The 15,515-nt window shown below is 39.8% G+C and overlaps 1 protein-coding gene across 3 annotated transcripts in view; it reads right to left on the reverse strand.

Annotated features, from left to right (window-relative positions):
* MTHFS (methenyltetrahydrofolate synthetase) overlaps positions 1-15,515 on the reverse strand; it is a 301,335-nt gene that overhangs the window by 178,298 nt on the left and 107,522 nt on the right. For all 3 annotated transcript variants that reach the window (XM_057544184.1, XM_057544183.1, XM_057544182.1), the window contains exon 3: positions 9,898-9,950. In XM_057544184.1, the coding sequence (XP_057400167.1) occupies positions 9,898-9,950 (53 nt within the window). The remainder of the gene's footprint in view (positions 1-9,897; positions 9,951-15,515) is intronic.

A 15,515-nucleotide genomic window follows, 5' to 3' on the forward strand; every position in this document is an offset into this window, starting at 1 on the left:
GTTGCCAAGGGGGTGGGGATGGGGGAGGGATAGATTGAGAGTTTGGGGTTAGCAGATTCAAATTATTATATACAGAATGGATAAACAACAAGGTCCTACTGTATAGCACAGGGAACTATATTCAATATCCTGTGATAAACCATAATGGAAAAGAATATAAAAAAAGAATGTCTGTATGTGTATAACTGAGTTACTTTGCTGTACAGCACAGATTGGCACAGCATTGGAAATCAACTATACTTCAATTTAAAAAAATAAAATAAAATAAAAAGATTTCTGTGAATTCCTGCAGCCTTACATTCTCGTTGGCCACCTTTACTCAAATGCCCTGCTCCTCTGGCTTTCTCTGTTTCACTCACATCTCACTCTATTTGTTTTTTCCTTCAAATGCTGAATAGTCTCTTCCCTTGACTTTCTCAAAATATCCACTTCTTTCTTTCTTCCTTCTTCCTTTCTTTCCCTCTAAATTTGTCTGTCTTTTAGTCTTTCAAATTGACCATTTATTACGTACCAGGCAACTCTGATAGGTCCTGGGGATAAAAAGATGAGTAAAATCAACATTGAACTCATAATAGAGAAGAGGGACAAAAATCAAATAAAGGATACAACTTAATATACAATCATAAGAACAACAAAGGAACAGTCCATGAGGCTTGAGAGCATTTCATAACCCAGAGAGTCAGGGAAGACTTCCCTGGGTGAATGACATCCCTAAATTCTGAGGGATGAATAGGAAGAGGCAGAAGAGAATCCAGGCAGAGGGAAGAGCACATCCTAAAACGCTTCAGCAGGAAGGAGCCAAGGAAACAAAAGAATGCCAAGTAGATGGGATGCAGAAAGATAGGATAAGTGTAAGGAGAGATGGGGAAGAGATGTAGGAGGACCAGGACATGCAGGCCAGGATAAAACTCTATGTGATCTTTAACCGGATAGCAGAGAGAAGACACTAAAGTATTTTCAGTGTTGGTGGAAAGGAGAGCCTGGCGATGGGATGACAAAGTGTTGAAAGTCATGGTTAGATGTGAATTTCTCTTAGTGAGCTATAACTTACCTATAGAAAAAAATGCATACGGACCAATGAAATGTAAACACCAGTATAATCAATATCCAAACGAGATATAGAGCAATTCATCTCCCCAGAGACCACTGCTTAACCTCATCAACCTCCTTATCCTTTCCCCACAATTACCACTGTTCTGAAATCCTTCACCATAGACTAGTTTTGCCTGCTCTTATAATTCATGCAAATGGAATATACTCTTTTGTATGTGGCTGCTGTGTAAACAGCAAATTGTAGAGAGACAATGGTGGATGTGAAGAGACCCAGAGAGAGATAAAGACCATTAAATCCACCGTGGAGACGGTGGAGACAGAGAAGAAGTGGGTGGATTGAGGAAGGAGCTATTTTGGAGCTAAAATCAATGGTGAAGGATTGGCTACAGAGGTTGAGAGAAGGAGGTATCATGGATGGCATTAATGTGTTGAGAGAAGGAGGTTTCAATCTGAAGGAGGTATTCATGTGAAGGTTTGGAGTCTTGGAAAGCCCAGTAGCACCAACAACTTGAATTGCACATGACAATGGTGGTTCCTCAAAATATTAAACATAGAATTACCATGTGATCCAGCAATTCCACTTCTGGGTATATACCCAAAAGTACTGAAAGCAGGGACTTGAACAGATATTTGTGCACCCATGATAGCAACACGATTCACAATAGCTAAAAGGTAGAAACAACCCAAATGTCCATCCGTGGATGAACAGATGAATGAATAAACAAAATGTGGTATATACATACAATGGAATATTAATTATTCTACCTTAAAAAGGAATGCGATTCTGATACATGCTACAACATGGATGAATCTTTATGAGAGTATGCTAAGTGAACTAAGCCAGACACAAAAGGGCAAATACATATGATTCCACTTTTATGTAGGTACCTATAATAGTCAAATTCATAGTGATATAAAATGGAATGGCATTATCAGGGATTTGAGAGGAGGAGGGAATGGGGAGTTAGTGTTTAACGGATACAGAGTTTTAGTTTGGGAGGATGAAGAGAGTTCTGGAGATGGACGGTGGTGATCGTCGCATAATGAATGTACTTAATACCACTGAACTGCTTACTTTAAAGTGGTGAAGATGGTAAATTTTATGTTATGTATAATTTACCACTATAAAAACATAAGAGGAGAGCATAATTTGACCCTCATTTTCTGTGTTAATTAAAAGATTAAACGTTTCAATTGCACATAGATAGCCTTCTTAAAACTTCTCCAGCCCTCCTTGACTATTAAATGGTGGGTGGGTAGGGACCTGGTACTTTTCCTCGGGTCCCTACCCACCCACCCAGAATCATACTCCCAGCCATTCTCTCTGTCCCTGCCATCTCTTCCCTGCTCCACACCAGTTTTCTGTCAATTTGCTTATTAAAGTTGCTTTTCTTTTTTGAATTATTTTACAGCAGGTTCTTATTAGTTATCTATTTTATACATATTAGTGTATATATGTCAATCCCAATCTCCCAATTCATCCCACCACCACCACTGCCCCCCCAGCTTTCCCCCCTTGGTGTCCATACATTTGTTTTCTACATCTGTGTCTCTATTTCTGCCTTGCAAACTGGTTCATCTGCACCATTTTTCTAGATTCCACGTGTATGCATTAATATACGATATTTGTTTTTCTCTTTCTGACTTACTTCACTCTGTATGACATTCTCTAGGTCCACCCACGTCTCTGCAAATGACCCAATTTCGTTCCTTTTTACAGCTGAGTAATATTCCATTGTATATATGTACCACATCTTCTTTATCCATTTTTCTGTCGATGGGCATTTAAGTTGCTTCCATGACCTGGCCATTGTAAGTAGTGCTGCAATGAACATTGGGGTGCATGTGTCTTTTTGAATTATGGTGGTTTTCTCTGGGTATATGCCCAGCAGTGGGATTGTGAGGTCATATGGTAGTTCTATTTTTAGTTTTTTAAGGAACCTCCATACTGTTCTCCATAGTGGCTTTATCAATTTACATTCCCACCAACAGTGCAAGAGGGTTCCCATTTCTCCACACCCTCTCCAGCATTTGTTGTTTGTAGATTTTCTGATGATGCCCATTCTAACCAGTGTGAGGTGATACCTCATTGTAGTTTTGATTTGCATTTCTCTAATAATTAGTGATGTTGAGCAGCTTTTCATGTGCTTCTTAGCCATCTGTATGTCTTCTTTGGAGAAATGTCTATTTAGGTCTTCTGCCCATTTTTTGATTCAGTTCTTTGTTTTTATAATATTGAGCTGTATGCACTGTTTATATATTTTGGAGATTAATCCTTTGTCCACTGATTTGTTAGCAAATATTTTCTCCCATTCTGAGGGTTGTCTTTTCGTCTTGCTTGTACTTTCCTTTGCTTTGCAAAAGCTTTTAAGTTTCATTAGGTCCCATTTATTTATTTTTGTTTTTATTTCCTTTACTCTAGGAGGTAGATCAAAAAAGATCTTGCTGTGATTTATGTCATAGAGTGTTCTGCCTATGTTTTCCTCTAAGAGTTTTATAGTGTCTGGCCTTACATTTAGATCTTTAATCCATTTTGAGTTTATTTTTGTGTATGGTGTTAGGAAGTGTTCTAATTTCATTCTTTTACATGTAGCTGTCCAGTTTTCCCAGCACCACTTATTGAAGAGGCTGTCTTGTTGTGTTTCCTTATTAATTTTCTGTCTGGATAATCTGTCCATTCGTGTAAGTGAGGTGTTAAAGTCCCCCACTATTATTGTGTTACTGTCAATTTCCTCTTTTATAGCTGTTATCATTTGCCTTATGTATTGAGGTGCTCCTATGTTGGGTGCATAAATATTTACAATTGTTACATCTTCTTCTTGGATTGATCCCTTGATCATTATGTAGTGTCCTTCCTTATCTCTTGTAACAGTCTTTATTTTAAAGTCTAATTTATCTGATATGAGTATTGGTACTCCAGCTTTCTTGTGATTTCCATTTGCATGGAATATCTTTTTCCATCCCCTCACTTTCAGTCCGTATGTGTCCCTAGGTCTGAAGTGGGTTTCTTATAGACAGCATATATACGGGTCTTGTTTTTCTATCCATTCAGCCAGTCTATGTCTTTTGGTTGGAGCATTTAATCCATTTACATTTAAGGTAATTATCGATATGTATGTCCCTATTTCCATTTTCTTAATTGTTTGGGGTTTTTTTTACTTCTCTTGTTGTTTCCTACTTAGAGAAGTTCCTTTAGCATTTGTTGTAGAGCTGGTTTGGTGGTGCTGAATTCTCTTAGCTTTTGCTTGTCTGTAAAGCTTTTGATTTCTCCATCGAATCTGAATGAGATCCTTGCCGGATAGAGTAATCTTGGTTGTAGGTTCTTCCCTTTCATCACTTTAAGTATATCATGCCACTCCTTTCTGGCTTGTGGAGTTTCTGCTGAGAAATCAGCTGTTAACTTTATGGGAGTTCCCTTGTATATTATTTGTCATTTTTCCCTTGTTGCTTTTACTAATTTTTCTTTGTCTTTAATTTTTGTCAGTTTGATTACTATGTGTCTCAGTGTGTTTCTCCTTGGGTTTATCCTGTGTGGGACTCTCTGTGCTTCCTGGACTTGGGTGGCTATTTCCCTTCTTATATTAGGGAAGTTTTCGACTATAATCTCTTCAAATATTTTCTCAGGTCCTTTCTGTCTCTCTTCTCCTTCTGGGACCCCTAGAATGCGAATATTGTTGTGTTTAATGTTGTCCCAGAGGTCTCTTAGGGTGTCTTCATTTCTTTTCGTTCTTTTTTCTTTTTTCTGTTCCACAGCAGTGAATTCCACCATTCTGTCTTCTGGGTCACTTATCTGTTCTTCTGCCTCAGTTATTCTGCTATTGATTCCTTCTAGTATATTTTTCATTTCAGTTATTGTATTGTTCTTCTCTGTTTGTTTGTTCTTTAATTCTTCTAGGTGTTTGTTCTTTAATTCTTCTAGGTCTTTGTTAAACATTTCTTGCATCTTCTCGATCTTTGCCTCCATTCTTTTTCTGAGGTCCTGGATCATCTTCACTATCATTATTCTGAATTCTTTTTCTGGAAGGTGGCCTATCTCCACTTCATTTAGTTGTTTTTCTGGGGTTTTATCTTGTTCCTTCATCTGGTGCATAGTCCTGTGCCTTTTCATTTTGTCTATCTTTCTGTGAATGTGGTTTTCGTTCCACAGGCTGCAGGATTGTAGTTCTTCTTGCTTCTGCTCTCTGCCCTCTGGTGGATGAGGCTATCTAAGAGGCTTGTGCAAGCTTCCTGATGGGAGGGACTGGTGGTGGGTAGAGCTGGGTGTTACTCTGGTGGTCAGCGCTCAGTAAAACTTTAATCCACTTGTCTGCTGATGGGTGGGGCTGGGTTCTCTCCCTGTTGGTTGTTTGGCCTGAGGTGACCCAGCACTGGAGCCTACAAGCTCTTTGGTGGGGCTGATGGCGGACTCTGGGAGGGCTCACGCCAAGGAGTACTTCCCAGAACTTCTGCTGCCAGTGTCCTTGTCCCCCCGGTGAGCCACAGCCACCCCCCCACCTCTGCAGGAGACCCTCCAACACAAGCAGGTACGTCTGGTTCAGCCTCCTATGGGGTCACTGTTCCTTCTCCCTGGGTCCTGAGGCACACATTACTTTGTGTGTGCCCTCCCAGAGTGGAGTCTCTGTTTCCCCCAGTCCTGTTGAAGTCCTGCAATCAAATCCCACTAGGCTTCAAAGTCTGATTCTCTGGGAATTCCTCCTCCCGTTGCCAGACCCCCCAGGTTGGGAAGCCTGATGTGAGGCTCAGAACCTTCACTCCAGTGGGTGGAATTCTGTGATATAAGTGTTCTCCAGTTTGTGAGTCACCCACCCAGCAGTTATGGGAATTGATTTTATTGTGATTGCGCCCCTCCTACCATCTCATTGTGGCTTCTCCTTTGTCTTTGGAAGTCAGGTATCTTTTTTGGTGAGTTCCAGTGTCTTCCTATCAATGATTGTTCAGCAGTTAGTTGTGATTCCGGTGCTCTTGCAAGATGGAGTGAGCACATGTCCTTCTACTCCGCCATCTTGAACCAATCTCCCCTATTAAAGTTTCTTTAATCTGTTGCCCTGATTTCTGGTTCCACCTTACATTCTATGAGTTTTCCCAGTGACCTTCCAAAAAGTCCTACATCTTTGCTTAAGCTACTTTGTTTTGCTGCTTAGGTTTTGATACTTGGAAGCCAAAGAGAAAGTGACTTTATGTGTTTATAGTAAATGTAACACAAAACAACATGATAACTGAAACCAAACCTTTCACTAATATGAATAAATGTAAATAACCTAAACTCACTTAAAAATCTATATGTATATATAGATTTTAGATCAGTTAACAAAGCCAGTAAAACTCCATGTTTTCTTAAGGGACACATACACAAAACCAATTCAGAAAGGTTAAAATAAAAGGTAAAAAAAATTTTAAGGTAAAGATAGAATGAAAGCAGGTGTTATGATCTTTGTGTCAAATAATCTATAATTCAAGATTAAAAGCATTGGGACTTCCCTGGTGGTGCAGTGGTTAAGAATCCGCTCGTCAATGCAGGGGACATGGCTTCGAGCTCTGCTCCAGGAAGATCCCACATGCCGCGGAGCAACTAAGCCCGTGCACCACAACTACTGAGACTGTGCTCTAGAGCCCATGAGCCACAACTACTGCAGCCTGCGTGCCTAGAGCCCATGCACCGCAACAAAGAGTAGCCCCTGGCTTCCCTAGTGGCGCAGTGGTTGAGAATCTGCCTGCCAATGCAGGGGACACAGGTTCGAGCCCTGGTCTGGGAAGATCCCACATGCTGCGGAGCAACTAGGCCCGTGAGCCACAATCACTGAGCCTGCGCGTCTGGAGCCTGTGCTCCGCAACAAGAGAGGCTGCGATAGTGAGAGGCCCGCGCACCGCGATGAAGAGTGGCCCCCACTTGCCACAACTAGAGAAAGCCCTCGCACAGAAACGAAGACCCAACACAGCCATAAATAAATAAATAAAAATTAAAAACAAACAAAAAACCACTTATAAAAGAAAAAAAAAAAACTGCCTTTAAAAAAAAAAAAAAGAGTAGCCCCCACTCACCGCAACTAGAGAAAGCCCACGTGCAGCAACAAAGAACCAGTGCAGTCAAAAATAAATAAATAAGTAAACAAACAAGCCACTGGAATAATAAAAAAAAAAGATTAAAAGCATTAAAATAGACAAAGAAGGATACTTTATAATGCTAAAAGCCATAATGCATAATGAAGTTGTACATAAATTTCTGTGCACAAAATAATATAGCAGAAACTTTAATAAAGCACAAACTATAGAAGATAAAAGGAAAACTAGACAAATCCACACTAATAATAAGAGAATTTAAAACACCTTCCTCTGACCTAGACAGATTAAGGAGAAAATATCTAGCAAGGATAAAGAAAAACTTAATACATAATCAATAAAGTATATCTTATAGCTATATATCAACCCTGTACCATGATAATACAGGATATTCCTTCTTTTCAATTACATTTAGATCATTTATGAAAATAAACCATATTTTAAGCCATAAAGAAAATCTAAATTAATTCCAAAGATAGAAATATTATTAAGAGCATTCTGACCAGAATAAATAGTGGTTGTGACATGGTATCTCATTGTGGTTTTGATTTGCATTTCCCTAATAATTAGTGAGTTGAGCATCTTTTCATGTGCTTATTGGCAATTTGTATATGTTATTTCGAGAAACGTCTATTCAGATCCTTTGCCATTTTTAACTGGGTTTTTGTCTTTTTGTTATTGAGTTGTAAGAGATCTGAATACCAGTCCCTCTTCAGATATAGGACCTGAAAATATTTTCTTCCATCTTATGGGCTGTCTTTTAACTTTCTTGATAGTATCCTCTGAAACACAAAAATTTTTAATTTTGATAAAGTCCAATATAGCTATTTTTCTTTTGTCACATTTGCTTTTGGTTTCATATCTAAGAAAACATTTCTTAATCCAACATCATGAAGATTTACTCTTGTGTTTTTTCCTAAGAGTTTTATAACTTTAGCTGTTATATTTAGGTCTTTGATTCCCTTCAAGTTAATTTTTGTATATGCTTTGAGGTAGCTGTCCAACTTCATTCTTTTGCATGTGGATATACAGTTGTTCCAGCACCATTTGTTGAAAAGACTACATATTTGTTCCCTTATTTGTTTTAGCACTCTTGTCAAATATTAATTGACCATAAATTTGAGGGGCTTCTTTTTTCCTGTATCCTCAATTATATCCCATTGATTTATATGTTTATCCCTATGTTAGTATCACACTGTTTTGATTACTGTAGATTTGTAGTAAGTTTTACAGTTGATAAGTGTGAATTCTTCAATGATTTTTTTTGGAGGGGGGTGCTATTTCAGTTTTTTTGCATTTTTGCATTTCTATGTGAATTTTAAAATCAGCTTGTCAATTCCTACAAAAATAGCAGCTGGAATTTTGATAAGGATTGTACATTTTACATCTTGTTTTGCTTCATTTAGTTTCAATGATGGGGTTTTTAATCTATGGACACTTTGATCAAAGTGTACTCCACTAAGCAGGAGACGTTGTGCTGTTTGCCCTCATGATGCCAGCAGACATCCTAAAAGTCTATAAAGTGCCCTAATAGACAATGAGCCAAGTCAGTCTGTCTTTCCCTGTGTCACCCTGTGAACCCACAGGCCACCACTACTAAGGGACAGGAGGTCTGAAAGTGGAGACAAAATATTCTCTCCTCACCCCCATTTCAAATATTCTTATAAACTAGAAACCCTGTCTGATTATTGCAATTAATGTTCTCAGGCCAGGAGTGGAAATAAATCAGCCCTTTCAATAAATCATACCAGTTTGAGTTTGCTACCCATCTCACACACACACACACACACACACACACACACACACACACACACTTTCCATTTGCCCTGCAAAGACTTAACACTTCTAGATAAGCTCAATTATGCATAGAAAAGTGCTTTTTCCTTCGTTTGACAATAGTTTTCAAGAGAGGCCTGGCAAAAGCTGAAAACTCAGCTGTGGGGCTTCTTTTGAAAGAAAAATTGGCTTCTGATTGTACATAAGTGATAATGAACAAGGAATACATATTATGTTGGCCAGATTTCATATGCAAATTAGACTAGCTTCGCTTCTTAACTTCTCCTTCTCCAGCAAAAATATGGTAGGGGATGCCTTAGTGTGATTAAATGTAAATATTCATGTAGACCTCAGCCATCTTTTGGTGAGTTAGGAGCCAGTATATTGAATTACACCAGATAGAAAATCATTCTCGTGACTTCCTTGGTGGCGCAGTGGTTAAGAATCTGCCTGCCAATGCAGGGGACACAGGTTCGATCCCTGGTCTGGGAAGATCCCACATGCTGTGGAGCAATTAAGCCTGTGCACCACATCTACTGAGCCTGCGCCCTAGAGCCCATGCGTCTCAACTACCGAGCCCATGTGCTGCAACTACTGAAGCCCATGCACCTAGAGCCCATGCTCCACAACAAGAGAAGCCACTGCAGTGAGAATCCTGTGCACCAAACAAAGAGTAGCCCCTGCTGGCCACAACTAGAGAAAGCCCGCACACAGCAACGAAGACCCAATGCAGCCAAAAAAATATATATATAAAAGAAGATAAAGTAAAAAAGTAAATCATTCTCACATTTATGTCCTAAATGTGGACTAACTTTGCATTAAATAAATTTATTTTTTCTTCTTAATGAACTTAAAATGGAGGCTGACACTATAAATAGGTATGCATAGCTGAAATCCAGGTTTGACCATATGCTAAATGCATTCTTTGTAAATTCATCCTTCAGGGACCAGACCCATGCTCTGAATATTCTGTACAGAGTAATCAGGTAAAAATAGTAACATATTGCTGACCTGGCAGACTCTCATCTCTACAGGTTCACTTGTAGTGCTGGAAAGCAGAGAACCTAAAAGCAGGGAAAAAAAATTAGGTGAAATAAGGTGATTTACACAGATGGTACTTTGTAGGCTATCGTATGATAAAAATGTTATTTATTTCTATGATAGTGATTATTATTATTATTATCAGAGTAGAAATCAAGAGGCCTTGATTCTCCTCTCTGGCTATGTTATATCTTTTTTAGTTTTCTGATACTTTGGGGATCCTTGGCCAGATGCAATAGAAACTAACCCTTTCTTTCATGGGCAGAGTAGGATTTCTATCCCACAAGAACGGGATGAATAGGGCTGTTCTGAGGTGAAGACTACAGGCCTCTAATTTTGGGATTAACCTTCAGAGCCTGATTCCAAGATCTTAGACTCTCCATCTCTTCAACCCCTCTCCCCTCCCACCCCCACTGCACTCCATCTACCACCTGCCATCACCATCAGAAAAGCTGAGCCTACACATGAACAACCTTAGCCTTGGAAATACAACCCATCAATGACAGATGTACAGGATCCACAAGGAGAAAGCTGAGGAGGCACAGTCCTTATGCAGCAAGATACAAATTCTGACTTAAGACCTGTAGTAATCCATCAACAGAGGAATGGAGATTCCTTAAAAAACTAAAGATAGAACTGCCATATGACCCAGCAATCCCACTCCTGGGCATATATCCAGACAAAATCATAATTCAAAAAGACACATGCACCCCAATGTTCATTACAGCACTATTTCCAATAGCCAGGACATGGAAGCAACTTAAATGTCTGTCAGCAGAGGAATGGATAAAGGAGATGTGATACATATATACAGTGGAATATTAGTCATAAAAAGGAACGAAATTGGGTCATTTGTAGAGACATGGATGGACCTAGAGACTGTCATACAGAGTGAAGTAAGTGAGAAGGAGAAAAACAAATAACGTGTATTAAAGCATATATGTGGAATCTGAAAAAATTGGTATAGACAATCTTATGTACAAAGCAGAAATAGAGACACAGACGTAGAGAACAAACATATGTAAACAAAGTTGGAAAGGGGCGTGGGATGAATTGGGAGATTGGGATTGACATATATACACCATTGATGCTATGTATAAAATAGATAACTAATGAGAACCTACTGTATAGCACAGGGAACTCAACTCAGTGCTCTGTGGTGACCTAAATGAGAAGGAAATCCAAAAAAGAGGGGATATATGTATACGTATAGCTGATTCACTTTGCTGTAAAGTATAAACTAAAACAATACTCCAATTAAAAAAAGATAGAAATTCTGACTTATGACCTGTGGCAGTCCATCAACAGAGGAATGGATAAAGAAGATGTGGAACAGAGGTACAAGGCCTTCACATGCAGCACCATGTGAGCAAGTTAAACTGGACCAAGCACAAAGGAAAGAAAGGGGAGACCTTCGAGGTGGTGGAGGAGTAAGACGTGGAGATCACCTTACTCCCCACAAATACATCAAAAATACATCTACATGTGGAACAACTCCTACAGAACACCTACTGAACGCTGGCAGAAGACCTCAGACTTCCCAAAAGGCAAGAAACTCCCCACTTACCTGGGTAGGGCAAAAGAAAAAAGGAAAAGCAGAGACAAAAGAATAGGGATGGGACCTGCACCTCTGGGAGGGAGCTGTGAAGGAGGAAAAGTTTCCACACACTAGGGAGCCTCTTCATTGGTAGAGATGGGGGTGGGCATGGGGGGAAGCTTCGGAGCCATGGAGGAGAGCATAGCAACAGGGATGCAGAGGGCAAAGAAGAGAGATTCCCGCACAGAGGATCAGTGCCGACCAGCACTCACTGGCCTGAGAGGCTTGTCTGCTCACCTGCTGTAGGGGGTGGGGGCTGGGAGCTGATGCTCGGGCTTCAGAGGTCAGATCCCAGGGAGAGGACTGGGGTTGGTTGCATGAACACAGCCTGAAGGGGGCTAGTGCAGCACAGCTAGCCAGGAGTCCTGGGAAAAGTCTGGACCTGCCAGAGAGGCAAAAGACCATTATTTCAGGGTGCACAAAGAGAGGGGAGTCCTTCCCCATCTGCCCACAGAAGGCAGAGCACCACCTAAATGAGCTTCAGAGATGGGCGCAAGCCACGGTTATCAGCTTGGACCCCAGAGACGGGAGTGAAATGCTAACGCTGTGGCTGCAGCCACCAAGAATCCTGTGTGCAAGCACAGGTCACTATCCACACTCCCCGCCAGGAGCCTGTGCAGCACGCCACTGCCAGAGCCCCGTGATCCAGGGACAACTTCCCCAGGAGAACACACTGTATGCCTCAGGCTGTTGCAACGTCACGCAGGCTCACCCTGCATTCCAATTATAACTACTGTACCCCTTCCTCCCCCCAGCCTGGATGAGCAAGAGCCCCCTATTCAGCCGCTGCTTTAACCCTGTCCTGTCTGGGTGGGAACAGAGGCCTCTATACGCAGAGGTGGGGCCAAAACCAAAGCTGAACCCCAGGAGCTGTGCGAACAAAGAAGAGAAAGGGAAATTTCACTGTGCAGCCTCAGGAGCAGTGGATTAAATCCCCACAATCACCTTGGTGTACCCTGCATCTGTGGAATACCTGAATAGAAAACGAATCGTCCCAAAATTGAGCAGTGGACACATATTAATCAAACTATCAAAAATTAAATACAAAGAAAAAATATTAAGAGCAGCAAGGGAAAAGCAACAAATAACATACAAGGGAAACCCCATAAGGTTAACAGCTGATCTTTCAGCAGAACTCTGAAAGCCAGAAGGGAGTAGCAGGACATATTTAAAGTGATGAAAGGGAAAAACCTACAACAAAGAGTACTCTACCCAGAAAGGATCTAATTCAGATTTGACAGAGAAATTAAAAGCTTTACAGACAAGCAAAAGCTAAGAAAATTCAGCACCGCTAAACCAGCTTTACAACAAATGCTAAAGGAACTTCTCTAGCCAGGAAATACAAGAGAAGGAAAAGACTCACAAAAACAAACCCAAAACAATTAAGAAAATGGTAATAAAAATATACATATCAATAATTACCTTAAATGTAAATGGATTAAATTCTCCAACCAAAAGACATAGACTGGCTGAATGGATACAAAAACAAGACCCATATATATGCTGTCTACAAGAAACTGACTTCAGACCTAGGGACACATATGGACTGAAAGTGAGGGGATGGAAAAAGATATTCCATGCAAAAGGAAATCACAAGAAAGCTGGAGTACCAATACTCATATCAGACAAAATAGACTGTAAAATAAAGACTATTTCAAGAGACAAAGAAGGACACTACATAATGATCAAGGGATCAATCCAAGAAGAAGTTATAACAATTGCAAATATTTATGCTCCCAACATAGAAGCACCTCAATACATAAGGCAAATGCTAACAGCCATAAAAGGGGAAATCGACAGTAACACAATAATAGTAGGGGACTTTAACACCCCACTTTCACCAATGGACAGATCATCCAAAATGAAAATAAATAAGGAAACACAAGCTTTAAATGACACAACAGACCAGATAGACTTAACTGATGTTTATAGGACATTCCATCCAAAATGACAGAATACACTTTCTTCTCAAGTATGAATGGAATATTCTCCAGGATAGATCATATCTTGGGTCACAAATCAAGCCTCAGTAAATTTAAGAAAACTGACATTGTATCAAGTATCTTTTCCAACCACAAAACTATGAGACTAGATATCAATTACAGGAAAAAAAACTGTAAAAAATGCAAACACGTGGAGGCTAAACAATACGCTACTAAATAACCAAGAGATCACTGAAGAAATCAAAGAGGAAATAAAAAAATACCTAGAAGTAAATGACAAAGAAAACACGATGACCCAAAACCTATGGGATGCAGCAAAAGCAGTTCTAAGAGGGAAGTTTATAGCAATACAATCCTACCTCAAGAAACAAGAAAAATCTCAAATAAACAACCTAACCTTACACCTAAAGCAATTAGAGAAAGAAGAACAACAACAAAAAAACCCCAAAGTTAGCAGAAAGAAAGAAATCATGAAGATCAGTTCAGAAATAAATGAAAGAGAAATGACGGAAACAATAGCAAAGATCAATAAAACTAAAAGCTGGTTCTTTGAGAAGATGAAAAAAATTGATAAACTGTTAACCAGACTCATCAAGAAAAAAAGGCAGAAGACTAAAATCAACAGAATTAGAAAGGAAAAAGGAAAAGTAACAACTGACACTGCAGAAATACAAAGGATCATGAGGGAATACTACAAGCAACTATATGCCAATAAAATGGACAACCTGGAAGAAATGGACAATTTCTTAGAAAAGCACAACCTTCCGAGACTGAACCAGGAAGAAATAGAAAATATAAATAGACCAATCACAAGCACTGAAATTCAAACTGTGATTTAAAAAACTCCAAAAAACAAAAGCCCAGGACCAGATGGCTTCACAGGTGAAATCTATCAAATATTTAGAGAAGAGCTAACACCTATCCTTCTAAAACTATTCCAAAATATAGCAGAGGGAGGAATACTCCCAAACTCATTCTATGAAGCCACCATCACCCTGACACCAAAACCAGACAAAGATGTCACAGAACAAAAGAAAACTACAGACCAATATCACTGATGAACATAAATGCAAAAATTCTCCACAAAATACTAGTAAACAAAATCCAGCAGCACATTAAAAGGATCATACACCATGATCAAGTGGGGTTTATCCCAGGAAGGCAGGGATTCTTCAATATACACAAATCAATCAACGTGATACACAATATTAACAAATTGAAGGATAAAAACCATGTGATCATCTCAATAGCTGCAGAAAAAGCTTTTGACAAAATTCAACACCCATTTATGATAAAAATTCTCCAGAAGGTAGGCATAGAGGGAACTTACCTCAACATAGTAAAGGCCATATATGACAAACTCACAGCCAGCATCATTCTCAATGGTGAACAAATGGAACCATTTCCACTAAGATCAGGAACAAGAGAAGGTTGCCCACTCTCACCACTATTATTCAACATAGTTTTGGAAGTTTTAGCCACAGCAATCAGAGAAGAAAAAGAAATAAAAGGAATCCACATCGGAAAAGAAGAAGTAAAACTGTCACTGTTTGCAGATGACATGATACTATACATACAGAATCCTAAAGATGCTACCAGAAAACTACTAGAGCTAATCAATGAATTTGGTAGAGTAACAGAATACAAAATTAATGCACAGATATCTCTTGCATTCCTAACGAGAAAAAATCTGAAAGAGAAATTATGGAAATACTCCCATTTACCATTGCAACAAAAAGAATAAAATACCTAGGAATAGGGCTTCCCTGGTGGCGCAGCGGTTGAGAATCTGCCTGCCAATGCAGGGGACACAGGTTCGAGCCCTGGTCTGGGAAGATCCCACATGCCACGGAGCAACTGGGCCCGTGAGCCACAATTACTGAGCCTGCGTGTCTGGAGCGTGTGCTCCACAGCAAGAGAGGCCGCGATAGTGAGAGGCCCGTGCACCGCGATGAAGAGAGGCCCCCGCTTGCCACAACTAGAGAAAGCCCTCGCACAGAAACAAAGACCCAACACAGCAAAAATAAATAAATAAATTAATTAATTAA

Source organism: Balaenoptera acutorostrata, chromosome 3 (genome assembly GCF_949987535.1).
Source record: "Balaenoptera acutorostrata chromosome 3, mBalAcu1.1, whole genome shotgun sequence".
In the NCBI taxonomy this organism is placed as follows: Eukaryota; Metazoa; Chordata; class Mammalia; order Artiodactyla; family Balaenopteridae; genus Balaenoptera; species Balaenoptera acutorostrata.